The 27608-nt window shown below is 39.6% G+C and overlaps 1 protein-coding gene and 1 non-coding gene across 16 annotated transcripts in view; both read left to right on the forward strand.

The window, feature by feature from the left end:
• The window catches only part of ARNT (aryl hydrocarbon receptor nuclear translocator), a 64532-nt gene extending 37049 nt beyond the window's left edge, over positions 1–27483 (forward strand). For 5 of the 15 annotated variants that reach the window (XM_054554920.1, NM_001131803.1, XM_024247751.3 and 2 more), the window contains 16 exon segments: positions 1091–1304; positions 2932–3034; positions 5169–5234; positions 5665–5750; positions 7589–7665; positions 8340–8474; positions 11004–11078; positions 14279–14430; positions 19582–19692; positions 20180–20252; positions 20411–20531; positions 20719–20821; positions 21203–21350; positions 23372–23534; positions 24256–24422; positions 25459–27483. In XM_054554920.1, coding sequence (XP_054410895.1) covers positions 1091–1304; positions 2932–3034; positions 5169–5234; positions 5665–5750; positions 7589–7665; positions 8340–8474; positions 11004–11078; positions 14279–14430; positions 19582–19692; positions 20180–20252; positions 20411–20531; positions 20719–20821; positions 21203–21350; positions 23372–23534; positions 24256–24422; positions 25459–25548 — 1884 coding nt within the window. In that variant the 3' untranslated portion in view covers positions 25549–27483. 15 annotated transcript variants of the gene reach the window in all.
• LOC112130947 (U6 spliceosomal RNA) lies at positions 24882–24989 on the forward strand. The gene has a single exon (XR_002913115.1). It is a non-coding gene; the product is annotated as a U6 spliceosomal RNA (small nuclear RNA).
• Positions 27484–27608: the final 125 nt, after the last annotated feature.

Raw genomic sequence — 27608 nt, forward strand, 5'->3', positions numbered from 1 at the left:
GAAACAGAAGAGGAAGCAAAAATTGGAGTACAGTCTCTTAGAAGAAGGTAGAGAAAAATAAAATTTAAAGGATAAGATGGACAACATTGTCACATTCTGCAGAGAGGTTGAATAAAGTGATGAAGACCCAGGAAAAGGGACTTGAATTGGTAATTAGGAGGACATTAGTAACCTCCTTAAAAATATATGTATGCTGTTCCTGGCAGAACAAAAACCAAACCAAACAGAAAAGCAGTAGTTTAGAGTGAGATTGAAGTGGGATTGAGAAATAATTGAAAGGTAAGAGGATAAATCCAGTGACTATAACATTATTCTTAGCATAAGCTTGCTGCTGAAAAAGAGAGATGAGATGGGTCAAATTGAGGGAAGATTTATCTAGAATTGAGAAAACTTGATCATTTTTATAGGCCTGAAGGGAAAGAGAGAAAGTGGGAATATTTGTCAAGCAAGATCCTAAAAAGAGACCAGAGAGGATGGAATTAAGAAGTCAATTATTGTTCATGGTAAGCCTTTTTTTTTTGAGGCAGGGTCTCTTGCTCTGTCGCTCAGGCTGGAGTGTGGTGGTATGATCTCTGCTCACTGCAACCTCTGCCTCCCAGGCTTAGATGATCCTCCCATCTCAGCCTCCTGAGTAGCTGGGACTACAGGCGTGTGCCACCACACCTGGCTAGTTTTGTTTTTGTTTTTGTTTTGTTTTGTTTGTTTGTAAAGATGGAGTTTCGCCCTGTTGCCTAGGCTGGTCTTGAACTCCTGGACTCAAGTGACCCTCCCACTTTGACCTCCCAAAGAGCTGGGATTACCAGTGGGAGCCGCTGTGCCTAGCCCAAGCCTTTTTATTCTTCTTGAATCCTGAGATAGAGAGGAAGAGGTGGATAGTGACATAGAGAAAGTGAGGAAACATGTATTAGAAAAAACTTTCTTATTGATGAACTACATTTAGGGTGGAAACCTGTGGCTGTGGATCAGGTGTGAGCCAGCAGTTGCTTACGGAGAGATGCATGTGGCCTGAAGTGTCTTACTTCTTCCTGTGAATAGGAATACTTGTTTTTTCAGAGTTCAATATTAACTTCTATTTCTTTTCCTTGGGCAGGAACTGAAACATTTGATCTTGGAGGCAGCAGATGGCTTTCTGTTTATTGTCTCATGTGAGACAGGCAGGGTGGTGTATGTCTCTGACTCCGTGACTCCTGTTTTGAACCAGCCACAGTCTGAATGGTTTGGCAGCACACTCTATGATCAGGTGCACCCAGATGATGTGGATAAACTTCGTGAGCAGCTTTCCACTTCAGAAAATGCCCTGACAGGTGAGAGTTATGTGTATGGGAAATGAATGAGAAGTCCTTTCTTGTTTTTTTCCTGAGGCTTAAGAGATGTTTTAGCTGTTAAATTGGTTTGTTGACTCTGGCAAGGCTTCAAGAATTTTCTCCTTTAATGAATATAGTCAGTTCTTTTTATCCATATGAGATGATCTACTTTGTGGCTCATCCTTAGAAAATATTTCATTGGTGATAATATTTTACATTTATCTTAATATTAGTGTAAATAGAACAGTAAAAGCCAAACCTACAATACTTTTTTTTTTCCATTCTAAAAGAATTATCCATGTTTTTATCTCATTTGTATGGATAATTATCTGGTATTTTTTCTACTTCCTGGTGCTTGGCTTTGTGCTAGGTTCAATGATAACAGCTTTTTATTCTATAGATATGGTTATTGGTCAATGTATAAGGTGTTTTCTGTTGTTGTTGTTGTTTGTATCTGTACTGTTGTTCTTTTTTTCTCCCCTATTTTATTATGTTCAGTCTTTAGGCCAGAGTTTGGCTAGAGGAAACAAGTCATAGCTAGAGCAACTCTAGAAAAAAATTTAAAATGGAAGCAGATAAAAACTGGTAGTTAAAATGCAAGAAATTTCAATATACTCATATTAGTGTTGTTGATCTTTAGTTTTCCTCCTTTTCTCCCCCCCCCCCAAAAAAGACAGGGTCTCTCTCTTGCCTAGGCTGGAGTACAGTGGCGCATCGTAGCTTACTGTAATTTTGAACTCTTCTGGGCTCAGTAATCTGCCTGCTTACAACTTCTTGAGTAGCTAGGAGTAGTTCATGTCACCACACTTGGCCAATTTTTAAATTTTTTGTAGAGACAGTTTCTGTCTGTTGCCCAGACTGGTCTCAAACTCCTGGCCTTCAGCATTCCTCCCATCTTGGCTTCTCAAAGGGCTGGGATTACTGGCATGAGCCACCACACTTGACCAGTTTTCCCCTCCTTTATGTTTTTATGATTTCATTTTTCTAGTTCTTCCTTTTCCCCAAAAGTTGTTCTTCGTTTCTGTATAATAAAGAGGACAAACAGATCTATATGTTTCTATAACATATAAAATTACTTGGTTTTTTTCTTTTTAAAATTTTTTATTTTTATTCTTTTTTTTTTTTTTTGAGACAAGGTCTTGCTTTATTGGTGAGGCTAGAGTACAGTGACTCTTCACAGGCACAGTCATAGCACACTACAGCCTCAAACTCCTGCCCTCAAGCAGTCCTCCTGCCTCAGCCTCCTCATTAGCTGGGACTACAGAAAAGTACTTGTTTTTCAACCAATGACATTTACTCTGTATATATGTCTGTATGTGTATACAGATAATCAGCCATGAGAATATAGCCTTGCCTCTTGTTTTCTACTACTACTTTCCACTCCTACTTTTCCTTGCACAATGTTATTTTCAGTGCTGCCTTTGAACTTAAGAGTGAGATTCATTGATGATAATTGAAGTATTTTAGGCTTGAAAAAAAATTCATCTCTTGCTTGGTCAGTTCTGTTATAAGCAAGGAGATTAAGGGCATGAATAGGATGCTTACTTAATCTTTGCCTTCAGTATCTCTCCCCCTCTTCCCCACACACAAAAATGCACTCCAGACTGCTCTTCACATCCTCCTTCAGGGCGTATCCTGGATCTAAAGACTGGAACAGTGAAAAAGGAAGGTCAGCAGTCTTCCATGAGAATGTGTATGGGCTCAAGGAGATCGTTTATTTGCCGAATGAGGTGAGTGTCAAGCTGAGGATTGTGATTTGGTATAGGAAGGATCAAGAGCTGAGAGTTTTATTTCTGTCAGAGTTAAGTTGGATTAGCTCCAGTGGATTAAATTTAACTCTCCATACCCAGATGGATTGTAACACAGAATAAAGTATTTGGTAAGGGAACTAACGTTTCTGAACTTGCCAGACACTATGATAGGTGCTTTATATCTGTCATCTTATTTTATCCTCACAATTGCCCTGTAGTGTAAGATTGATGGTTACCATTTTGCAGATGAAAAAACAGACATAAAGAAATGAACTTGGCCAGGTGCAGTGGCTCAAGCTGTAATCCCAGCACTTTAGGAGGCTGAGGCGGGTGGATCACCTGAGGTCAGGAGTTTGAGACCAGCCTGGCCAACATGGTGAAACCCCGTCTCTCCAAAAAAAAAAAAAAAAATTAGACGGGCATGGTGGTGTGCGCCCGTAGTCCCAGCCACTCGGAGGCTGAGGCAGGACAATTGCTTGAACCCAGGAGGTGGAGGTTGCAGTGAGCCGAGATCGTGCCATTACACTCCAGCCTAGGCAAAAAGAGTGAAACTCTGTCTCGAAAAAGAAATGCATTTCCCACTGTTACATACTGTTTGATATAGGATTTTGTTTGAATTCATAGTAGTCTGACTACAAAACCTCTACTTTTTCCCCGTTACAACACAAGGCAATATCCATTTACTCAGACCATTTCTTCTTTTTTTTTTTTTTTTTTTTTGGGTTAGAAATTTGAGACTTCCTATGTCTTTCAGGTAGTGTTTAGTGTTTATAAATTATATACTGTACATTTTAGGATTCTGTAGAAAATACGGTGGTCCTTTCTATACAGGTACAAAAGGCATCTCAGGGTCACAAAGTTCAGGCTATATAATGGAAATTGACTACATTGTACTGAGAGGATGGTTGCTAGAAATTACGGGTAGGATATTAAAGGTTTGCTTGGAGAGGCACAAAATTGAACATTATGTAGTTTAGTGATTTATTTTTATTTTTATTTATTTATTTTTTTGAGACAGAGTCTTGCTCTGTTGCCCAGGCTGGAGTGCAGTGGCATGATCTTGGGTCACTACAACCTCTACCTCCTGGGTTCAAGCCATTCTCATGCCTCAGTTTCCTGAGTAGCTGGATTGCAGGCACATGCCACCACAGCTGGCTAATTTTTGTATTTTAGTAGAAACAGTGTTTCACCATGTTGGCCAGGCTGGCCTCAAACTCTTGACCTCAAGTGATTCGCCTGCATCAGCCTCCCAAAGTGCTGAGATTACAGGCCTGAACCACTGCACCCAGCATGTAATTTAGAGTAGCTTCTAGAACCAGACTGCTGGATTTTGTTTTAATCCATATTCTATGGATTTGAATTCTAGCTTTGATGCTATCTTCTGAAACCTTGGATGATTACATGACTACATTGTGCTTTGATTTCATCATCTCACATTGGCGATAATGTTAATACTGACTTTATAAAGTTGTTATGAAGATTAGATGAATTAATATATGTAAAGATATTTAGAACAGAGCATGACACATATTAACCCTATGTAAGTTTTATTTTTATTTTAAAGAATAGGGAGAGGGAAAGTAGCATTGGCAGGAGTATCCCAATATGTGGACATGGCTAATGCAAAGACATAGGCAAGAGCAAGATAATAATGAACTGTAGCAATTACATTAAGTTGTGGTTAATGTAGAGCAGGAGTAAGCAAACCACAGCCCTTTATTTGTAAATAAAGTTTTATTGGAACATAGCCATGCCCATATTTTTACATATTATTTATGGCTATTTTCATGCTATAATGCTAGAGTTGACTAGTTGCAACAGATTTTCTGGCCCACAAAGCTGAAAATATTTACTATCTGGTCCTTTGCAGAAAAAGCTTGCCAACTCTTGATGTTGAGAATATTTGCATATGAAGAACATATGGAATATTTTGACTTTAAATTCTAAAAGTTCTAGAAATACTAAACTTGACCTATCTTTATCCTTCATTATTAGTAGCATTACCAATTTTCTATGTCTAGTTGTATCCAGAGCCTGTTATTCTGCTATTACTATGGAAAGTTCTTTGATAGGGCAGTCTGATTGCTTTTAATCTCTTTGTTCCTTGAAACAGGTGTGGCAGTAGTTCTGTGGACCCAGTTTCTGTGAATAGGCTGAGCTTTGTGAGGAACAGATGCAGGTGAGATCCTAAGTGGTGAAAACCAAACGGATGGCCAAATGCCTGCAGAGATCATCACATTTTTACCTGTCTTACTGTAGTCGTTCCTTCAGCAGCCCTCACTTGTATCCCTTACCTCCCACTTACATCCCTTACCTCCCACTTACTTTTTTTCTGGCAATATTTTCCTAAACTTCTAAAACTTCTCTTGAAAATCCTGTTTAAGGAAGTTGCTATGCTATTTTACCTACTTTCCTCCTACTGCATACCTTTTGGTTACTTTACTTTGGCAAGGGTAAAAATGTGGTGGTCATTTTTGGGTGGGAAAGATGATTATCCTGTTTTCTAAACTCCTAAGAGCCTAAACTTAAAAGTACTAAGCCAGCATTGCCCTTTGAGTTTTATGGGTAGATTTTTTTTTTTTTTTTCCAAACTCCTGAAACTCTTCTAGGAATGGACTTGGCTCTGTAAAGGATGGGGAACCTCACTTCGTGGTGGTCCACTGCACAGGCTACATCAAGGCCTGGCCCCCAGCAGGTAAGAAAGTGAAATAGTAAATATTTCCCCTTGGTACAGTTGGTTCCTCACAGAGTCCATGAAAGCTAATATTTATTATATACCTGGTATATGAAATGTACTTTTGTATAAAATGAAAGAAAATAGGAAAAGAAAATGTACAATCCTTCCCTTCCATTATTGAGCTTTTATACCAGTTGAGGAGATAGATAACTCAGGCTGGAAAATGATTCAGTATTGGCTGTGTCACAGAATGTGGTTTTTATATGCACAAATTTATACTGAACATATGTATTCTAAGCATTTGTTGCAAAGAAACATAGACATTGAATGCAGTTAATTTGAGAAAGATTTCTAAAGTAGGAACAAGACTTTGAGGGAAAAGGGGAAAATGCCTTTATTGTAATAATTTATCAAGAGGATATTCTCTGCAAAGGCTTTAAATCAAGCTTTGAGCAGATTAGCTTTACTAGAACTTGAGGTCAAACAAGGAATGTGAGAAAGGTGATTGGGTTGCAGGGATCAACGTTTTAAGTTGGCTTGTCAGAGTTTCCAAATCTTAGCAACTTTATTACTTCCCTGCTGCCTGGGTATTATTGGAAAGTAGGGGTTTTGGGGAGACAGAAACTAAGAGAAAAGAGAAGCAAGGTGATGTGTTTTGGAAAGAGGTTAAACTTTGGATGTGGAAAAACCTGGATATGATTCCTGTCATTGTTACTTATTAGTGGCATCACCTAGGGTAAGTTGCTTGACCTTTATAAAGCTCAGTTTTCTCATCTGTAATTCAGAGTTAGTACATCCTGTATAGGTTTTTGTGAGGATTAGATTTAATTTAAGGAAAGCATCCAGCCCAGTGCCTGGCATATGGCAGGTAACCCAATAAAAGTAATTAATGTAATTTTAAAAAATTTAACTGAAGTAGTAATGACATTTGAACTACTTAGTCTATATACTATATAAACCACACATTTAAAGTATGTGATCTTTCATACCTCTGTGTAGCATCAAGGAATACTATTTTTCTGGATAAAAAGAATATAACTATGCAAAAACGGGAGAAATGCAGTCTTCTTCCCTTTCTGTGTAAAACATTGGTTTTTCTCTTTTCCAAGGGACATGAATAACTATTGATGGTTGGTATAACTTCATTTTGGGTTGCTTGCTAACTTTAAAAGTTACAGATTAGGCAAAGCATAAATTTTCTGCCTATAACGTGGTCATAGAATGGATGTCTTCATATGTGCCATATTTGGCCAGCATAGTTTTTTAGAATACTCTGGATAGGACTTGTATTTTCCAGTTTACTATAATTAACATAGGTAAAATGTAGGAATTAATATATATGTAAATACTTAAAACAATGACTGGCATATATGGTAAATTTTATATAATTGTTTATTTTTATTCTTATTTATCATTCTCTATTGCTTTATGCTTAGCCTCTTCATAACTAGATGTATTTTGTTTTGTTTTGCTTTTTGGTTTTTTTTTGAGAGGGAGTCTCACTCTGTCTGTCGCCCAGGCTGGAGTGCAGTAGCACGATCTCGGCTCACTGTATCCTCCGCCTCCTGGGTTCAAGTGACTCTCTCACCCCAGCCTCCCAAGTAGCTGGGATTACAGGTGCATGCCACCAAGCCTGGCTAATTTTTGTATTTTTAGTAGAGATGGGGTTTCACTGTGTCGGTCAGGCTGGTCCTCAAGTGATCCGCCCACCTTGGCTTCCCAAAGTGTTGGGATTACAGGCGTCAGCCACGGTGCCTGGCCCATAAATAGGTCTATTTTGACCTTTACTTGTCTGAGTTTTGAAGGCATTTGAGTTGGAGGTCTCCGTTAAACCTTTTAACCTCACCTTTCTGAAGGTGTTTCCCTCCCAGATGATGACCCAGAGGCTGGCCAGGGAAGCAAGTTTTGCCTAGTGGCCATTGGCAGATTGCAGGCAAGTATGAATTTTCCACATCTATATCCCCTTTCAATTAGAACAGATCTTCAGGATTCATTCCTGTTAATTTTCTTTTACTTTCTGAATACAAATGAAGAATTCCATAAAACTCTCAAAATTTGAAGGAATATGGCATTTATAGTGACCGTTGCTATTCTTGGATTTAAGTAGAAGTTGAAAAGTATGAGAGGAGGGAGATCTTTTTCCCCTTGTCTTAATTTTAGCTTTACTATGCTTAATTTTCTATTTCCAGTTAATTTCCTTTGCCCCATATAAAAAAAGAAAGATCCTTTTCATTTTATCATTACCTGACTAACAATAGAAAAGTGGAATTATATTGATTTTTCATAAGTATAGATAAGTTTCTTGGTTACTTGTACCCTGAGTAATGAGTTCAGTCTAGCCAGATGAAAGTATGTGGATTTTAGATTGAATAAACTTTATTCTTACTTTACTAACTTGGTAGAGTGTAAATGTATGGGAGTAGAGCTAGACCTTATGCCTTGTCTGATTGTGATTGTCATTTTTTTCTCCTTTTTGGATAAAATGTGAAAGTTTAGAAAGTCCTAAAACTGGGAATCTTATGTCTATGCAAGAGACCATGAGGAGATAGGAAATACATCTGTAAATAATGGTGTCATTTTACCTCATTTTTATCTCTTCACTCTCAGGTAACTAGTTCTCCCAACTGTACAGACATGAGTAATGTTTGTCAACCAACAGAGTTCATCTCCCGACACAACGTTGAGGGTATCTTCACTTTTGTGGATCACCGCTGTGTGGCTACTGTTGGCTACCAGCCACAGGTGAGGAGCTGGAGCTCCATTAGGCCTCCATTTTCCTTTGGCTATGTTGACATTATGTAATCATGTAGTTCCTAAGACAGCCAAAACATATCAACCTCAGTTGAGAAAAAGAGATCATCATATTCTGTTAGTACCTAACATTATTTTCAGCTTCCTATTAGGACTGTCATCTCATGTAGAGAAATACGGCTTGTCAAACCAGGTGGGAGCAGCAGGTACAAATATGTATTTATATTTTGTTATTGATATTAATACAGATAATGATTCAAAGGTACTCATATTAATTAGTTATACCAGTATAGCCACATTTAGATAATTCATGTAATTATCTAAATGAATAATGGCCCATAAAACATGCAGATTTAGCACCAGTTATTATAATTTACTCGTGCAACAGAGCAGTTAGCCATCTCTGAATTGACGCATCATATAAACTTTTAAAACTGTTGTGGGTCGGAAGGACTTCTGGCTGTGGCTATGTGAAAGAGGTTGGTGAAAAAGAGGTCTTGAAAACAAAGAACAAAGAGAATTTACACTACCTGATTCAACACTAACTATAAAGCTATTACTAAGACATTGTGGTGTTGGTGTAAGGATAGATATATAGATCAATAGACCAGAATATTCTATTCTTATCCTTGTCAACTAATTTTCAGCTAAACTAAGTTGACAAGGTCTATTCTTATCCTTGTCAACTAATTTTCAGCAAAGGTGACAAGACAATTCAATGGATAAAATAAATATTTCTAACAAATGGAACAATTGGATATCTGTATGCAAAAAAAAAAAAAAAAAAAACACCCAAAAATGAAAACACATAGATCTTACCTCATACAATTTACAAAAATCAGCTTAGAGGCCTAAATGTGTAAGAGCTAAAGTTACAAATAAACTCCTAGGAGAAAATCTTTGTGATTTTGAGTTAGGCAAAAGATTTCTTACATGACATTAAAAGCATGATTCACAGAAGAAAAAAAATTATAAATTGGATTTAATTGTAATTAAAATTTGCCCTCTTTAAAGGATATTATTAAGAAAATGAAAAGACCAGACATAAATGGAGAGAAAATAGTTACAAATCATATACTTGAAAGAGGATTTGTACCAGGAATATATAAACAACTCATTAAGACAAACAGCTGGTAAAAAAAGAGCACAAGACTTGACATTTGACTGAAGAATAAATATGCATTTATGCACATGAAAAGATGCTCAACATCTTTTTACCATTAGGAAAATGCAAATTAAAATCACAATGAGATACCACTGTATACCCACTAGAATGGCTGTAATCAAAAAGTATTGGTGAAAATGTGTAGAAGCTGGAAGGAACCCTCATACATTGCTGATAGACATGTAAAATGGTATAGCTACTAGCTTTGCAAAAGCATTTTGGCAGTTTCCTACAAAGTTAAACATACTCTTATCCTATAACCTAGCAATTTTATTCCTGAGTATCTACCTAAGAGAAATGACAACATGTTCACACATAGATTTGTACACAGTTCATATCTGTATTATTCATAATAGCCAAAAAAATGAAAACTATTTAAATGTCCATTAATATTTTGTAAATGAATACACAACTGTGTTGTATCCATGTTAGAATACTACTGAGCATAAAAAGAAATAAACTACTGATAATGCAACCATGTAGATGAACTTCAAAAATACCATGCTCAGTGAAAGAAGCCAGACCCAAAAGACCACATTGTGTTGTTTTATTTGTATGAAATTTGTAGAAATAGCAGAACTAGAGAGGCAGAAAGCAGATTTGTGGTTGGCTGGGGAGGGCAGTGGGAGCAGAGATTGACTGCAGATGGCACAAGGGAACTTTTTGGGGCAGTGAATGTGTTCTAAAACTGGATTGTGGTAATCATTGCACAACTGTATAAATTTAGAAATCATCAAATCATACACTTAGAATGGCTGAATTATGAATGTAAATTATATCTAAAATTTATAATTCATTAAAATAAATGTATAATATTCTGAAAAAGAAAAATATTTTAGAAGCCAGCTCCTTAACAGATTCTGCCTTTTTTTAGTAGATTTCATCTTTTGTTTATTGTCTTTTTTTTTTCTCCTCCTCACTTAACTATAATCTTAGGATTAAAACAGAAGAAATAAAATCCAGGTCCCCAGCTGATGGACCAGGCCAGTTAGATGACCATAAAATTATATATGTTGGCTGGGTGCGGTGGCTCACACCTGTAATCCCAGCGCTTTGGGAGGCCGAGGCGGGTGGATCACTTGAGGTCAGGAGTTGGAGACCAGTGTGACCAACATGGTGAAACCCCGTCTCTACTAAAAAAAATACAAAATTAGCCAGGCGTGGTAGCACACTCCTGTAATCCCAGCTACTTGGGAGGTTGAGGCAGGAAAATTGCTTGAACTCAGGAGGTAGAGGCTGCAGTGAGCCAAGATCGCGCCATTGTACTCCAGCCTGGGCAACGAGAGCGAAACTCCATCTTAAAATAAATAAATAAATAAAAAAGTATATATCTTACTCTTCTTTCTCTATTCTAGGAACTCTTAGGAAAGAATATTGTAGAATTCTGTCATCCTGAAGACCAGCAGCTTCTAAGAGACAGCTTCCAACAGGTAACTTTTTTCCTGGTTTGGTTCTGAATAAATATTTATCATATTCACTCCATAAATATTGACTACTGATTAACTGAACACTGTAGCAGGCACTACAGTTTTATGTTCTTTAGTAGTTAATCTGCATTTTTAAGGAATAGAAAAGGACTAATACTTTGAAATTATGGATAATGGCCAAGATATTTCTGTTTGGCTTTGGCTATTTACCGTCTTGTATTCAATTAACTGTATCCAAGGAGCTGTCTTTAAGGTATTTAAACTAATGGGCCAGGCATGGTGGCTCATGCGCCCAACCTCTGTAGATGCTGTGAAAACAGATGTTCTCCTCGTCTGGGCACGGTGGCTCACGCCTATAATCCCAGCACTCTGGGAGGCTGAGGCAGGTGGATCACTTGAGGCAAGGAGTTCAAGACCAGCCTGGCCAACACAGTGAAACCCATCTCTACTAAAAATACAAAAAATTAGCCCGGTATAGCGGTGCATGCCTGTAATCCCAGGTACTCAGGAGGCTGAGGCATGAGAATCACTTGAACCCGGGAGGCAGAGGTTGCTGTGAACTGAGATCATGCCACTGTACTCTAGCCTGGATGACAAAGCTAGACTCTGTCTCAAAAAAAAAAGATAAAAAAGAAAATTGTATACTTCACTAAGCTTGTAGTAGAAAAATTCATTTTATATAGTTATTTTTTTTTTTAGAAGGAGTCTAGCTCTGTTGCCAGGGTGGAGTGTAGTGTGCAATCTCGGCTCATTGTAACCTCTGCCTCTCGGGTTCAAGCAATTCTCCTGTCTCAGCCTCCCAAGTAGCTGGGATTACAGGCACATGCTGCCACGCCCAGCTAATTTTTGTATTTTTAGTAGAAGCGGGGTTTCACCATGTTGGCCAGGATGGTCTTGATCTCCTGACCTCGTGATCCACCCACCTCAGCCTCCCAAAGTGCTAGGATTACAGGCATGAGCCATTGCGCCCAGCCTAGACCGTTCTTTTATGGATGAGTGAGAGTTGTAATGAATTATATAAGCTGACTGTTAATTGTCATTCTCAGGCTCCAGCTCCTGAAAATATCTGGTGAATTTTATAGACATGGCTTTTGATAACAGTTTTTACTTTGTATTAGACAAGTTAATTAACCTCTTTAATTCTCAGTACTGTCCTTATTGATACAATGAATATATTAATAGTACCTAAATTCAGACGGTTGTTGGGAAGATTAAATAAGGTAGTGAATATAAAACACATCACCCAGTATTTGATACATAGTATTACAAAATAAGTGGTTAGCTTCTAATACTGTTTTTTTATTTTTATTTTTTTAATTTTTGGAATATAGAGTTAAAAGATTATTTTCTATTCCATGAGACTAGTACCTAAAATAACCTAAAATTGGCTGGGCTTGGTCGCTCATGCCTGTAATCCCAGCACTTTGGGAGGCTGAGGCAGGTGATCACTTGAAGCCAGGAGTTTGAACCAGCCTGGCCAACATCTTCAAACCCTGTCTCTACTAAAAATACAAAAATTAGCTGGATATGGTGGCTCATGCCTGTAGTCCCAGCTACTTGGGAGGTTGAGGCACAAGAATTGCTTGAACCCAGGAGGCAGAGGTCGCAGTGACCCAAGATTGCCCCACTGCACTCCAGCCTGGACGATAGAGCAAGACTGTCTAAAAGTAAAATAAAATAAAAAATAAAATAACTTAAAATTACTTTTAAAAAATAAAAGCAAAACAAGACTAAAGCCAACTTAATTTTATTTATGGAAACCTCTGTAGATGCTGTGAAAACAGATGTTCTCGTCTAGGTGCAGTGGCTCACACCTATAATCCCAGCACTTTGGGAGGCCAAGGCAGGCAGATCATTTGAGGTCGGGAGTTTGAGACCAGCCTAGCCAACATGGTGAAAACCAGTCTCTACTAAAAATACAAAAATTAGCTGGGCATGGTGGTGCACGCCTGTAGTCCCCAACTACTCGGGAGGCTAAGGCAGGAGAATCACTTGAACCCAGGAGGTGAGGTTGCAGTGAGCCAAGATCGCACCACTGCACTCCAGCCTGGCGACAGAGCGAGGCTCCATCTCAAAAAAAAAAAAAAAAAAAGAAAAAGAAAAGAAAACATGTTCTCAGGTTTCAGGGGAAAAAATAGGATTAAAGAGCAATATGTAAGCTATGTTCTGTGTCCTTAAACTTACCAAATTTCTGGTATAGACTTGTAAAGCTAGGTCAGAGTATCTTTAATGGATTTCCTAAGGGAAGTAGGGAAACAGTCTTTTCTTTCCTGGAAATAAGTTATTATTCCTATTTGACTAGAATAGTATTAGGTTGGTGCAAAAGAAATTGTGATTTTTGCCATTTTTTTAATGGCAAAAAATGCAATTACTTTTGCACCAACCTAATAAGAAAGATTGAGTCTCTGGCTGGGCTCAGTGGCTCACGTCTGTAATCCCAGCACTTTGGGAGGCCGAGGCAGGCGGATCACGAGGTCGGGAAATCGAGACCATCCTGGCCAACATGGTGAAACCCCATCTATACTAAAAATACAAAAATTAGCTGGGCGTGGTGGCACGTGGCTGTAATCTCAGCTACTTGGGAGGCTGAGGCAGGAGAATCGCTTGAACCAGGGAGTCGGAGGTTGTAGTGAGCTGAGATTGCACCACTGCACTCTAGTCTGGTGACAGAGCGAGACTCTGTCTCAAAAAAAAAAAAAAAAAAAGTCTGGGCTCAGTGGCTCACACCTGTAATCCCAGCACTTCAGGAGGCCGAGGCGGGCGGATCACAAGGTCAGGAGATCAAGACCATCCTGGCTAACATGGTGAAACCCCATCTCTACTAAAAATACAACAAATTAGCTGGGCGTGGTGGCACGCGCCTGTAGTCCCAGCCACTCGGGAGGCTGAGGCAGGAAAATCGCTTGAACCTGAGAGGTGGTGGTTGCAGTGAGCAGAGATCGTGCCACTGCACTCCAGCCTGGGTGACAGAGGGAGACTCTGTCTCAAAAAAAAAAAACAAAAATCTTAAGTCTCTGAAAGGAAATGTGAGAAATATGCTTCCATGTTTAATCACTTAGGTTTTACTCTCATTTTGTTTTAATATTGAAAAATATTGGTGCCTCAAGGACAATGACAAGAGTTGTAGAAATTGGAAAATTTTTATTTATTTTTGTAATGAAAATTTTCTGTGAGTTCCACTGATGGCATGAAAACTTTTTCAGGTAGTGAAATTAAAAGGCCAAGTGCTGTCTGTCATGTTCCGGTTCCGGTCTAAGAACCAAGAATGGCTCTGGATGAGAACCAGCTCCTTTACTTTCCAGAACCCTTACTCAGATGAAATTGAGTACATCATCTGTACCAACACCAATGTGAAGTATGTATTATACAGGAGTGTGAAAAAACTGTTTTTCATCTGTTCTCACAACACAAAACACTTCTGATGCCCTATGTGAGGGGTAAACAATCAAGCAATAACACAAAAATTAGCCGGGCGTGGTGGCATGCGCCTGTAGTCCCAGCTACTCTGGAGGCTGAGACAGGAGAATCGCTTCAACCTGAGAGGTGGAGGTTGCAGTGAGCTGGGATCACGCCACTGCACTCCAGCCTGGGCTACAGAGCGAGACTCCGTTTCAAAAAAAAAAAGAAAAAAAAAGAAAAAAGAAATCAAGCAATCAGTAGTGGACACCAGCTGGGTGTCCTTCCATTCAATTCAGTTCACTATCTACTTGGAGATAGCATCAGATCCCCCAATTTGTGTATGCAGTACCACAAGACTGCTCCCACTTCTGATGCCAGTTGCAAGCCCCAGGTTGTTTTACCTGTGCATCTGACTGACCACCTGTCTCCCATGACCCCCTACTTGGGTTCAGTCAATTTGCTTGAATGGCTCAGGGAACATTCACCTATGTTTACCAGTTTATTATAAAGGATATTACAAAGGATACTTTGTACATCAGATGAAGAGATAGATAGGGCAAGGTAAGGAGGAAGGAGCGCAGAGCTTTCAAACTCTTTCTGGGTGGGCTACCCTCCAGGGATCTCCATGTGTTTACCTATCAAGAAGCTCCTAAAACCCAGTCCTTTTGGGTTTTAATGGAAATTTCATTATGTAGCCATGAGTGATTAAATCATTGGCCATTGGTGATCAGCTTAACCTTAGGTATCGCTCCCCTCCATGAGGTTGAGGGTTAGGGCTAAAAGTCCCAGCCCTCTAATTTTGCTTTGATCTTTCCAGAGACGAGCCCCCATCTTAAAGCTCCCTAGGGGTTGCCAGCCCTCAGTCAACTCATTAGCAGACAAAAAGACAGTTATCACACTGAAGATTCCAAAGATTTTAATTGGTAAAAATCCAGGTCCACTTATACATGGATTTTTTTCAGTAAATATATTAGAAAATTCTTTCAATATTTGTGACAATTTGAAAAACCCAAAAATAAGTTACATAGCTTGGATGTATTGAAAAAAATTAGAAAAAGTTAGGCATGTCATGCATGAATGTATTAAATATATATAAATTCTAGTCTATTTTATCATTTACTACCATACAACATATACAAATCTATTATAAAAAGTAAAAATGCTGGCCAGGTGCAGTGGCTCACACCTGTAATCCCATCACTTTATCACTTTGGGATACCGAGTTGAGCAGATCACTTGAGGTCAGGAGTTCGAGACCAGCCTGGCCAACGTGGTGAAACCCTGTCTCTACTGAAAAAAAAACAAAGAAAATACAAAAATTAGCTGGGCGAGGTGGCACACACCTATAGTCCCAGCTACTTGGGAGGTTAAGGCATGAGAATCACTTGAACCTGGGAGGTGGAGGTTGCAGTGAGCTGAGATCACACCACTGCACTCCAGCCTGGGTGACAGAGGGAGACTCCATCTCAAAAAAAAAAAAAAAGTAAAAATGTATCACAACGTATACATACACACCATTTGTACAATGGCACCATTTGTAGTTGAAATAAATGTAAACAAATGTAAAGATGCAGTTTTAAATCATAACTGCGTAAAGTTAACTATAGTATATATTGTACTATTGTAATAATTTGGTAGCCACCTCCTATTGCTCAATTGTTGCCAGTTTGCTTAAAATGCTGTGTGATGCTAATCATCTCTTCATGAGCAATTCACTCCAGTAAATTGCATATTGCAGTAAAAAGTGAAATCTCATGGTTCTTGCATATTTTTCATCGTGTTTAGTGCAATACTGAAACCTTGAATAACATTTGGGAACAGTATGAAGTGCCACTAGTGATGCTGGAAGTCTTCCCAAGAAGCAGGGAAAAGTCATGACATTATAAGAAAAAGGTGAATTGCTTGATATGTACTGTAGAATGAAGTCTGCATCTGTGGTTGCTTGCCACTTCATATAGATGACTCATCTTGTAAGTCATCTTGTAAGATGATATAAGCTTATGATAACGATAAATACAGTGCAGTGCTGTAAATGCGTTTTCTCTCATGATTTTCTTAATAACATTTTCTCTTTAGCTTTATTGTAAGAATACAGTACATAATACGTACAACATACAAAACGTGTTCAACTGTTTATGTTATTGGTAAGGCTTCTGGCCAACAGTAGGCTATTAGTAGTAACGTTTTGGGGGAGTCAGAAGTTTACAGTGGAATTTTCGATGGCACAGGGGTCAGTGCCCCTAGCCTCCATGTTGAGCAATCAGTTGTATTTCATAATATCACATAGGCATTTTCCAGTGTTGGGATTTCTAATGTACCAACTCTTCTTAGTCTTATCAAGCTATCCCTTTCTCCTCTACTTTTCTAGTATTAAACACCATTAGTTTGAAGTTCCTCATTTTCCAGCTTATAGGATTTGGGATAGTTGATCAGAGTAGAGTAAGGTTTTTTTTGTTTTGTTTTGTTTTGTTTTGTTTTTTCAGACAGGGTCTCGCTCAGGCACCCAGGCTGGAATGCAGTGGTGTGATCATGGCTCACTGCAGCTTGAACCTCCCAGGCTCAAGCGATCCTCCCACCTCAGTCCCCTGAGTAGCTGGGACTACAGACATCCACCAAGACGCCTGGCTAATTTTTGTATTTTTTGTAGAGATGGGATTTTTCCATGTTGCAGAGTCTGGTCTTAAACTCCGGGGCACAAGCAGTCCATCCCCCTCCCAAAGTGCTAGGATCACAGGTGTAAGCCACTGCACCTGGCCAGAGTAAGATTTTACAAACAATAATTCAGAGACTAGGTCCTGAGATGGAAGGGTTTAGTTTCAATTCTATGTATCAATGCTTTCTGGAAAGGATTATGTTTTGTACACCAGTTTATTGCTCTAGTCTGGCAGGATTTTCCTCTGGAGCAGGGGTAGGCAAGCTCTTTCTATAAGTGGGGCTAGATAGTAAATATTTTAGGCTTTGTGGGCCATGTGGTCTTTATTCCACCTACTCAACTCTGCTGTAGCATGAAAACAGTCATAGACAAATGAAAGAATGTGGCTGTGTTCCAGTAAATCTTTATTTAGAAAAACAGGCAGTGGGCCTGATTTGGTCAGTTTTCTTTAGAGCATAGCTACATCCTCCTCTTTCATTAGTTACTGTTCCTCTCTTTTGCACTTTTGTATTTGAGTTTTCTTTCTCAGTTTCTTTTTTAAAAAGTTTTATGAGATATATTTCACATACCATACACCTCACCCATTTAAAGTATACAGTGTTTTTTAGTATATCACATAGTTATGTAACACTTACTGCAGTCTAATTTCAGAATATTTTCATTCCCCCAAAAGAAATTCTAGATCAGTTAACAGTCATTCCCTGTTCTTTCCCCCGGCTCTGAAATTCTGTATAACTATGAATCTGTTGTCTTTATAAATTTGTCTGTTCTAGACGTTTCGTATAAATGGAAGCATAGACTTTGTAGTTCCTTTGTAACTGGCCTCTTTTACTTAGTATAATGTTTACAGAGGTTATCTGTACTGATACATGTTGTAGTATGTATCAGTACTTCATTTCTTTTTATTGCCAAATAAGATTTCATTGTATGGATATACCACATACTGTCTGTATGTTCGTTAATGGACATTTGATTGTTTCTACTTCTTGGTTATCAAAAATGCTTCCATATATAAAATAGGGATAAGGAACTGAAAAAATGCTTTCATGAATATTTGTTTAGTAGTTTTTGTGTGGATATATGTTTTTATTCTCTTGAATTCCACCCAGGAATGGAATTGCTGGCCATATAGTAACTCTGTTTTACCTTTTGAGGAACTGCCAAACTGTTTTCCAAAGCTGCCCCATCATTCTGCATTCCCAGGAGCAGTGCACAAGGGCTCTGATTCCTCCACATCCTTGTTAACACTTGTTATTGCCTTTTTTTTATAATAGCCATCTAGTAGGTATCAATTGTCAGGTTACCACCTTGCCATTTAATCTTTTTTTTCTGTAGAATTGGCCTTGAATCCACCTCTTGAAGATCAGATTATGACTACTTAGCAAGTATGAATAATACCTAGTGACAACAGTTTTGTCCAATTCAGTCTTTAGAACTTGTAAAGTTTAATTCTTTGCTAACTAACTTAGTATAACAGAGTGGATTGCGTTAGAAATTTTTATTAACTTAGGACTCAAGTGGATGGTCATGGTCATTGTATTTCTTTATTTTTGTCTTTTTGCATCTTTATATTACACAACAGCCATCATTTTTGTGTTTCCATTTTGTTTAAATTTTTAAAAATTTAAGTTGTTTTAAGGACTTGAGTTTCTGGAAATAATTGCTTTCTCCATGTTTATGTATCATTTTCCCTACCATGATTAATTTTAATTAGCTTTTAGGGATTTGTTTGTTTGTTTGTTTCATTGAGACAGTGTCTCACTCTGTCACCCAGGCTGGAGTGTGGTGGCGCTATCTCAGCTCACTGCAACCTCCGCCTCCCTGGCTCAAGCGATCCTCCCACCTGTCTCCTGAGTATCTGGGACTACAGGAGCCCGCCACCACGCCTGCTAATTTTTGTATTTTTTGTAGAGACGGGGCTTCACCATGTTGCCCAGGCTGGTCTCAAACTCCTGAGCTCAAGCAATCCGCCCTGCCTCCCACAGTGCCAGGATTACAGGTGTAAGCCACCGTGCCTGGCCAGTATTTTATTTTTAAATAAATATTCTTTATAGAAAATGTGGAAAGTATTGAAAAATACAAAGAGAAGGAATAAAATTCTCACACTCCAGATAGTCTTTGTTGATCTACAGTGTACGTACTTTCATTTTTTTAACTATGCTTTTAAAAAATACCTTATATGAATATATATACACATCCACAACAACCAGGTTTTGAATACCTAGAAAGAGTTAGAACCCAACAAGATGACCCCTGTGTCATAGAACATAGTTTCTATTTGCTGAAACTGACTCCCTAGATTAACTGTAGGATTGGACTTTAATGAAAGATTTATTGATTGTTCCACCTACAGATGAATCTATAGAGCTTTACATACAGAATCTGATTCTTTTTCTCTCTCTCCCCCCTTCTTCCCCCTCCACCCCCTCTTTACTGTCTACTCTGTTTTCCTAGGAACTCTAGCCAAGAACCACGGCCTACACTCTCCAACACAATCCAGAGGCCACAACTAGGTCCCACAGCTAATTTACCCCTGGAGATGGGCTCAGGACAGCTGGCACCCAGGTAAGAAAGGGTGAAATAATAATCTGTTGAGCAGTCACCTGGGGGGTGGTCATTTGCAATCCCATATATTTTTTATTTGGTTGGTTAATTTTTTTTTTTTTTTTTTTTTGAGAAGGAGTTTTGCTCTCATTGCCCAGGCTGGATGGAATACAATGGCACGATCTAGGCTCACTGTGACCTCCGCCTCCCGGGTTCAAGCGATTCACCTGCCTCAGCCTCCCAAATAGCTGGGATTATAGGTGCCTGCCACCACCCCCGACTAATTTTTTGTATTTTTAGTAGAGACGGGGTTTTGCCATGTTGGCCAGGCTGGTGTTGAACTCCTGACCTCAGGTGATCCACCTGCTTCGGCCTCCCAAAGTGTTGGGATTACAGGCGTGAGCCACCATGCCTGGCCTGTTTAATTTGTTTTAAGGTTCTTTCTCCAGATTCTTTAAAAAAAAATTTTTTTTTCTATTTCTCTTCTCAACTGGCCTTTGACGTATAGGCAGCAGCAACAGCAAACAGAATTGGACATGGTACCAGGAAGAGATGGACTGGCCAGCTACAATCATTCCCAGGTGAGTTGTGTCCTCTTCGTTGAAGAGGGTAGGGAGTATTTACTTAGGAAGTGTTCTCCAGTACTAGTTAGAATGTACATATGTTGTATATGAATTTTAGGGTTATTGAATTGTCATGTTAAATCTTTAATGGTCATTTTTATCATTGTATTCCACAGGTGGTTCAGCCTGTGACAACCACAGGACCAGAACACAGCAAGCCCCTTGAGAAGTCAGATGGTTTATTTGCCCAGGATAGAGATCCAAGATTTTCAGAAATCTATCATAACATCAATGCGGGTATGTTCCTTCTCATTATCCTTTTAAATTCTCATTTAGATCACTTACTGATGGGCACGCCACTGCCCAATCAGTAATCTTCCAGTGTATTTCCACTTAATCATAATACCACCTGAGTAAATAGGAACTTGCTGAACTAATATACTGCCCCTTGACTGGCCCTCCCCCAACTCCTTTTGGTCCACAGATCAGAGTAAAGGCATCTCCTCCAGCACTGTCCCTGCCACCCAACAGCTATTCTCCCAGGGCAACACATTCCCTCCTACCCCCCGGCCGGCAGAGAATTTCAGGTGAGCCCCGTATATATGTGCTGCTTTACAGGGCCCTGAGGGATTCAGCTGCTGAATCCAAATTTTATTCTTCCCTTGCTTTCTCCGGTTATTTCAGAAAAAGCAGTGAAGCTTGTAGGGCCTAGCGTGAGGCAAACAAGCTGCTTTTCTTCCTCCTATTTCTTTGCACCTGTCCTATTGCCATGTTCTAGGCTCCATCTCTGTGTGTCCTGGTCAGTGTGTGACTGTCAGTCTTTCTTGTCTTTTCCAAATTGTTATCAAATTTTCCTTAACCTGCAGGAAGTCAAGGGGATCTAGGGATAGCACTAGATTGTCCTTTGATTCCTAGCTTCTGTGATAAATCTATCCTTTTAATCTTTTACCTCATTTATTCACTCCTAGGAATAGTGGCCTAGCCCCTCCTGTAACCATTGTCCAGCCATCAGCTTCTGCAGGACAGATGTTGGCCCAGATTTCCCGCCACTCCAACCCCACCCAAGGAGCAGCCCCAACTTGGACCCCTACTACCCGCTCAGGCTTTTCTGCCCAGGTAAAACTTATCATCTGTTTGTTCCCTGTGTATTATTTTTTGTTTGTTTAGGCTTTTTTCCATATGTAAAATCAGTGTTTTCTATTTTAAATACTTTCTCCCCAACCCCTGTTCTCCAGTTTCCAATTTCCATCTTTGTTGAGAGTAGCTAATTAAAAATCACAGACAATAAAAAAAAATCTCAGTAGAGTCTGTGGTTTTCACCTTAAATCAGAATTGCTCACTTGGAACATTTTGAGCACGTCTGATTTTCAGATTTGTTTTGGAGTAAATTCTAAGATGTTTCCTCTTTGTTTAGGACTCCATAAGGCAGGAACAAAGGAGAAAATTAATGACTAACTTACAGTGATGTCTGCTTACAAAAAAGTTGAAAAATTCTTTTTTTTTTTTTTTGAGGCGGAGTCTTGCTCTGTCGCCCAGGCTGGAGTGCAGTGGCGCGATCTTGGCTCACTGCAAGCTCTGCCTCCCAGGTTCACGCCATTCTCCTGCCTCAGCCTCCCAAGTAGCTGGGCCTTGTACAGGCGCCCGCCACCGCACCTGTCTAATTTTTTTTTTTTTTGGTATTTTTAGTAGAGATGGGGTTTCACTATGTTAGCCAGGATGGTCTCGACCTCCTGACCTTGTGACCCGCCCACCTTGGCCTCCCAAATTGCTGGGATTACAGGCGTGAGCCACTGCGCCTGGCTGAAAAATTCTTTTTTTTTTTTTTTTTTTGAGACGGAGTGTCGCTTTGTTGCCCAGGCTCTGGAGTGCAATGGCGCGATCTCGGCTCACTGCAAACTCCGCTTCATGCCATTCTCCTGCCTCAGCCTCCCGAGTAGCTGGGACTACAAGGTGCTCGCCACCATGCCCGGCTAATTTTTTGTATTTTTAGTAGAGACGGAGTTTCACCGTGTTAGCCAAGATGGTCTTGATCTCTTGACCTCGTGATCTGCCTGCCTCGGCCTCCCAAAGTGCTGGGATTACAGGCATGAGCCACTGCACCCAGCCGAAAAATTCTTATATAATATTCATATATATAATATAACACACAATAAATACATTGTCTAAAGAAAGATTCTTTAATATTACTATATATTTATGTTATACAAGTAATAGTTTTAAAAAGTCAAAACCAAAAGCAGGTTCCAGAATGTTATATGCAATATGATCTCAATTGTGTACAAAATGCATGAGAAAATAGAAACTGGAAGAAATTATCCAAACATGTTAACCATGGAATTATGAATGATTCTTATTTTCTTTATATTTTCCTTCACTTTCCGAATATTCTATAATGCATATACACAACTCTCATGAGAAAATAGTTTTTATAAAAAATACATCATTAGGAAAAATGAAGGCAGAACAGACTGAATAATGGTGCAGAGTAGTTTTTCTCTGCATATGGTACTTTTTTTGTTGCTGTTTGTTTTTTTGAGACAGAGTCTCGCTCTGTTGCCCAGGCTAGAGTGCAGTGGCGTGATCTTGGCTCACTGCAACCTCTGTCTCCTGGGTTCAAGTGATTCTCCTGCCTCAGCCTCCTGGGTTGCTGGGACTACAGGCACGTGCCACCATGCCCAGCTAATTTTTGTTTTTTTAGTAGAGACGGGGGTTTCACCATGTTGGCCTGGCTGGTCTCGAACTCCTCACCTCAGGTGATCTGCCTGCCTTGGCCTCCCAAAGTGCTGGGATTACAGGCATGAGCCACGAGCCACCCCGCCTGGCCTGCATATAATACTTTACTGTTATGAATGCCTCTAGTTTTATATAACTTCACAGTTTATAAGATGCTTTCATTTAATTCTTACAACTTTTATTAATCCCATAGTTCATTGCTTTTTTGTATTTTTATCTCAGCTGCCTAAAAAATAGTGTCAAGAGAGATTGAGAGTTAACTGGAAGAAATATACAATAGGAAATAAGTGATGAGCTTGGTTCAGAAGGATGCAGTGATTGACAGTGTTGACTCTCATAGGCATGGTATGCGCAATGATGTTAATGCTGTATTTGTTCTGTATCCCCTCTCCATCTCTCTTTAGCAGGTGGCTACCCAGGCTACTGCTAAGACTCGTACTTCCCAATTTGGTGTGGGCAGCTTTCAGACTTCATCCTCCTTCAGCTCAATGTCCCTCCCTGGTGCTCCAACTGCATCGCCTGGTGCTGCTGCCTACCCTAGTCTCACCAATCGTGGATCTAACTTTGGTGAGTCCAGACCATAAGGAGAGTAACAGGAAAATCGCACCGCTAAAGAGAAAGGATTTGGTAGTTAAAGTTGTTTGCCTGTGTTCTGGGTACACTGACCTGATTGTAGGGAAATGCAAGGTGACAATCTATTTAGAATTTAAAACCTACCAGCTGGGCGTGGTGGCTCACGCCTGTAATACCAGCACTTTGGGAGGCTGAGGCAGGCGGATCACTTGAGGTTGGGAGTTCAACCCCAGCCTGATCAACATGGAGAAACCCTGTCTCTACCGGGCGTGGTATCGCATGCCTGTAATCCCAGCTACTCGGGCGGCTGAGGCAGGAGCATCGCTTGAACCCAGGAGGCGGAGGTTGCGGTGAGCTGAGATCGCGCCTTTGCACTCCAGCCTGGACAACAAGAGCGAAACTCCGTCTCAAAAAAAAAACTACCCACATGAAAAATACTTTAGCACATATAACAAAAATCATGTAAATTTTTATACATTTAATAGTATGCACATTTATCCTAAATGAGTAAAGAACTCTATGGAAAGGCTGCCTGGAGAAGAAGAATTAATTTAGGGCTGAGTTTTGAGATAGAAAAGGCATTGATTGGCAGAGAGAAGGACAGAGTTATCCTAGGTAAAATTAATGGCTTACCTATAGTTGTTTACTTGTGGCATTAGTACACAATGGAATTGTGTAGATTGGAGTTGTTTATTCTTCCTTGCTGTATTTCTAGCTCCTGAGACTGGACAGACTGCAGGACAATTCCAGACACGGACAGCAGAGGGTGTGGGTGTCTGGCCACAGTGGCAGGGCCAGCAGCCTCATCATCGTTCAAGTTCTAGTGAGCAACATGTTCAACAACCGTCAGCACAGCAACCTGGCCAGCCTGAGGTCTTCCAGGTAAGAGAGTGAAAAGACTTTCAGAAATTAGAAAGGGTCCAGGAGGAGGAGAGACAGTGAAGGAAGCATGCCTCGATTGAGGTGTTTGGTTGGGGGTATATGTGAGAAGACAGAGAGGGATAAATGTAGGGATCACTGTCAGTTATTGAAAAGATTACGGAAGCTAGATGCAGTGGTGCTTGTGTATATAATGTCACCCCTTAGAAAGCTGAAGCAGGGGATCACTTGAGGCCATGAGTTCAAACCCAGGCTGAGCAACTAGCCTGATCCTGTCCCTGTCAAACAAACAAAAAAGGGTATGAATTGAGTGTGATACATACCATTTAACCAGAACAGACAAATTTAGCACTATAGGAAGATGCCAAAGAAAGTTACTTTAGCTCATTCAAATAGCTCCACATACCCAAGTCCCAGTAGCTTTGGGTTTAAAAGAGACAGAATGATTAAAAATAAAAAGTAGTGCTCGCTTCAGCAGCATATATACTAAAATTGGAATGAATATAGAGAAGATTAGCATGGCCCCTGCGTAAGGATGACACACAAATTCATGAAGTGTTCCATTTAAAAAATTATAAAAAGTAAATGAAATAGAACATAATGATTATAGCCATAATGGTCTATTTACACAAGTCCTGAGGGACTGCAAGAGTGAAGGGAGTAATCTTAGGCAAGACAAAGGAAGAGCTGGTTTAAAGCAAAGATTGAAAGAAAGCAAAACAGGTCTTGGTGGAAAACAAGACTCCATATATGTCTATAGGGGGTTATATGAAATACAGCAAGCAGATTTTTCTCCCTTTGAAAATATTGAGAACTAGGAAAAGGAAAAAGGTGGAACTGTAGGAGGAAGACAGAAGGGATTAGGAAAAAAGGCTGCGATCTAAAGGAGTCAAAGTTGTTGGAAGTAAGGAAGGCTAAGAGCTCAGCACAGCAAAGACTCGGGGTCAAGGATGGTAGTGCAGAGGAATGGTGGAGTAGAACTTGGTCAGTGTAAGAGATCAAGGTGTGTGACCCAAACTTAATCTTTTTCTTTTATCAGGAGATGCTGTCCATGCTGGGAGATCAGAGCAACAGCTACAACAATGAAGAATTCCCTGATCTAACTATGTTTCCCCCCTTTTCAGAATAGAACTATTGGGGTGAGGATAAGGGGTGGGGGAGAAAAAAATCACTGTTTGTTTTTAAAAAGCAAATCTTTGTGTAAACGGAATAAAAGTTCCTCTCCTTTCCCTTTCCTCACCCCTGACATGTACCCCCTTTCCCTTCTGGCTGTTCCCCTGCTCTGTTGCCTCTCTAAGGTAACATTTATAGAAGAAATGGAATGAATCTCCAAGGCTTTTAGGACTCTCTGAAAATTTAAGGCTGGGTGAAGTTAAAACACCTTTCCTTATGTCTCCTGACCTGAAATTGTATAGTGTTGATTTGTGCTAAGATCAAGAGGCAGGTTAGAAGAACCTGACATCCACTGTTTGCCTTGGATAGTATGGCTTGTTTTTAGAAAGAAATTCTGAAGAGAGTGGAGGAGAGGAGAAATGTCCTCATATTTGAGGACCATGAAACATGGTAGGTATATATGGGGCTTTAGCAAGTGAGCATAGGCTCTTTTTGCTGCCTGTGAGCAATCCCTCTGGAAAGAAACATGTGAGTAAGTGAGAGAGTGTATATGTGTGTGTACGTGTATGTGTGTGTGTGTGCGCACACGCATGTGCTTCTGTATTTCACTCTTTCTCCCTATTAGGGAGTTATGCAAAATTTGTCCCCGATTTTACCTTTGTCTTTCTGTGTACTTTTCAAAGAGTCCTAAGGAGTTAAATCTTCCAGGTGTTTTCCACTTAGTATTGCAGCCAAAGAATATTTAAATAAATGTCTTTGCTGCGCTTGCGTCCATGCCCAGCCAATATACAACTGTAAAGCAAATATAGAAAGTCGGCTGTTAATACGGTTGTCTGTTATCGAACACATTCAGTGATAAAGCTGGGTTACTCCTGCTTTTGGTGCTCTCACCTTATCTGGAAGATCTGCAAACATTACCTAAATAGGCTGGCAAGATAAACACTTTCTGGAACCCAAGACTTGGCCATAAAGATAATGCTGCATTTTTCTGTCAGAATCACATATGATGTGTGTTCTGTAGAGGTTATTTCTGCATGGAAACTCAACTTCTTGGATTAGCCGTCCCAGTGAAAATCCTCATTGTTGGAGTGTAAACCAAATACGAAGCCCTCTTGCAAAGTAGCCTCTTTCATCCCATACTCAAAATACCCAGTTTAGCAAGAAACTGAGATTTAAGTCTCTCTGGCCCTAAGAGATTTTTCCTCTTTGCTCCCTCCAATCTTGAGATTGGGTTTTGCTTTAGAGTGCAAGTATCATAATTCCGTATGATAGATGGGGCCTGGACACCCATCTCAACAGGGTCACTTGGTAATTGACAATAGCCATATAAATGTGGATACAGGTTACTACCCTCACCCTTTACCTTCCTCAGGTAACAGTCGTAGATACCAGCTTTTTTTTTTCTTTTTTTAATTGGCTTTGGCCAGTAGCTAAAGTGCAAGACTGAATTAATGAGAAGATATATTAAATGTAGTCATAGGGGACTGAGGAGCAAGGATGGCCTTGAAGAGGCCAAAGGAATGTCCATTTGCTGGGTTTCCCTTCCTTATGTCTCCAGTCTGATGCCAGGTAGTGGAGTAAAAAAGGAGACAGTTTATTTTTTTATTCTATGTGCACACTTACAGTATACATATATATTTATATCACAATTTATGAAACCAAAAAGTTGAGTTTCCAATAGAACCCTTGTTTTTTAATAATCGACTGTTTTTAAATGTGATCAGGACTATAATATTGTACAGTTATTATAGGGCTTTTGGGGAAGGGGAGGATAGCGAGAAGATGCTCTGGGGGTTTTGTTTTTGCTTTTCCTTCAGGGTTTTATTTTTGATTGTTTTGTTTTCTTGTTGGCCATTTCTGTATTGCTGGCATCTGTGCTAAGCTTTACAGTGGCAAAAATAATGACATGTAGCAAAGATTTTCAAACAAAATATTTTTTCCTTTTGTAAAATTTCTTGTGTTGTGTGATCTTGATTGCGGCTTTATCATTCCTTTCCAGTTCATAAACAACAGGCACCCACAACTAGAGGAATCTATAGTTTAAGCTCCAGACATACAAACATAAGGCACATTGTG

The sequence above is a fragment of the Pongo abelii genome, chromosome 1 (genome assembly GCF_028885655.2).
Source record: "Pongo abelii isolate AG06213 chromosome 1, NHGRI_mPonAbe1-v2.0_pri, whole genome shotgun sequence".
Lineage (NCBI taxonomy): Eukaryota > Metazoa > Chordata > Mammalia > Primates > Hominidae > Pongo > Pongo abelii.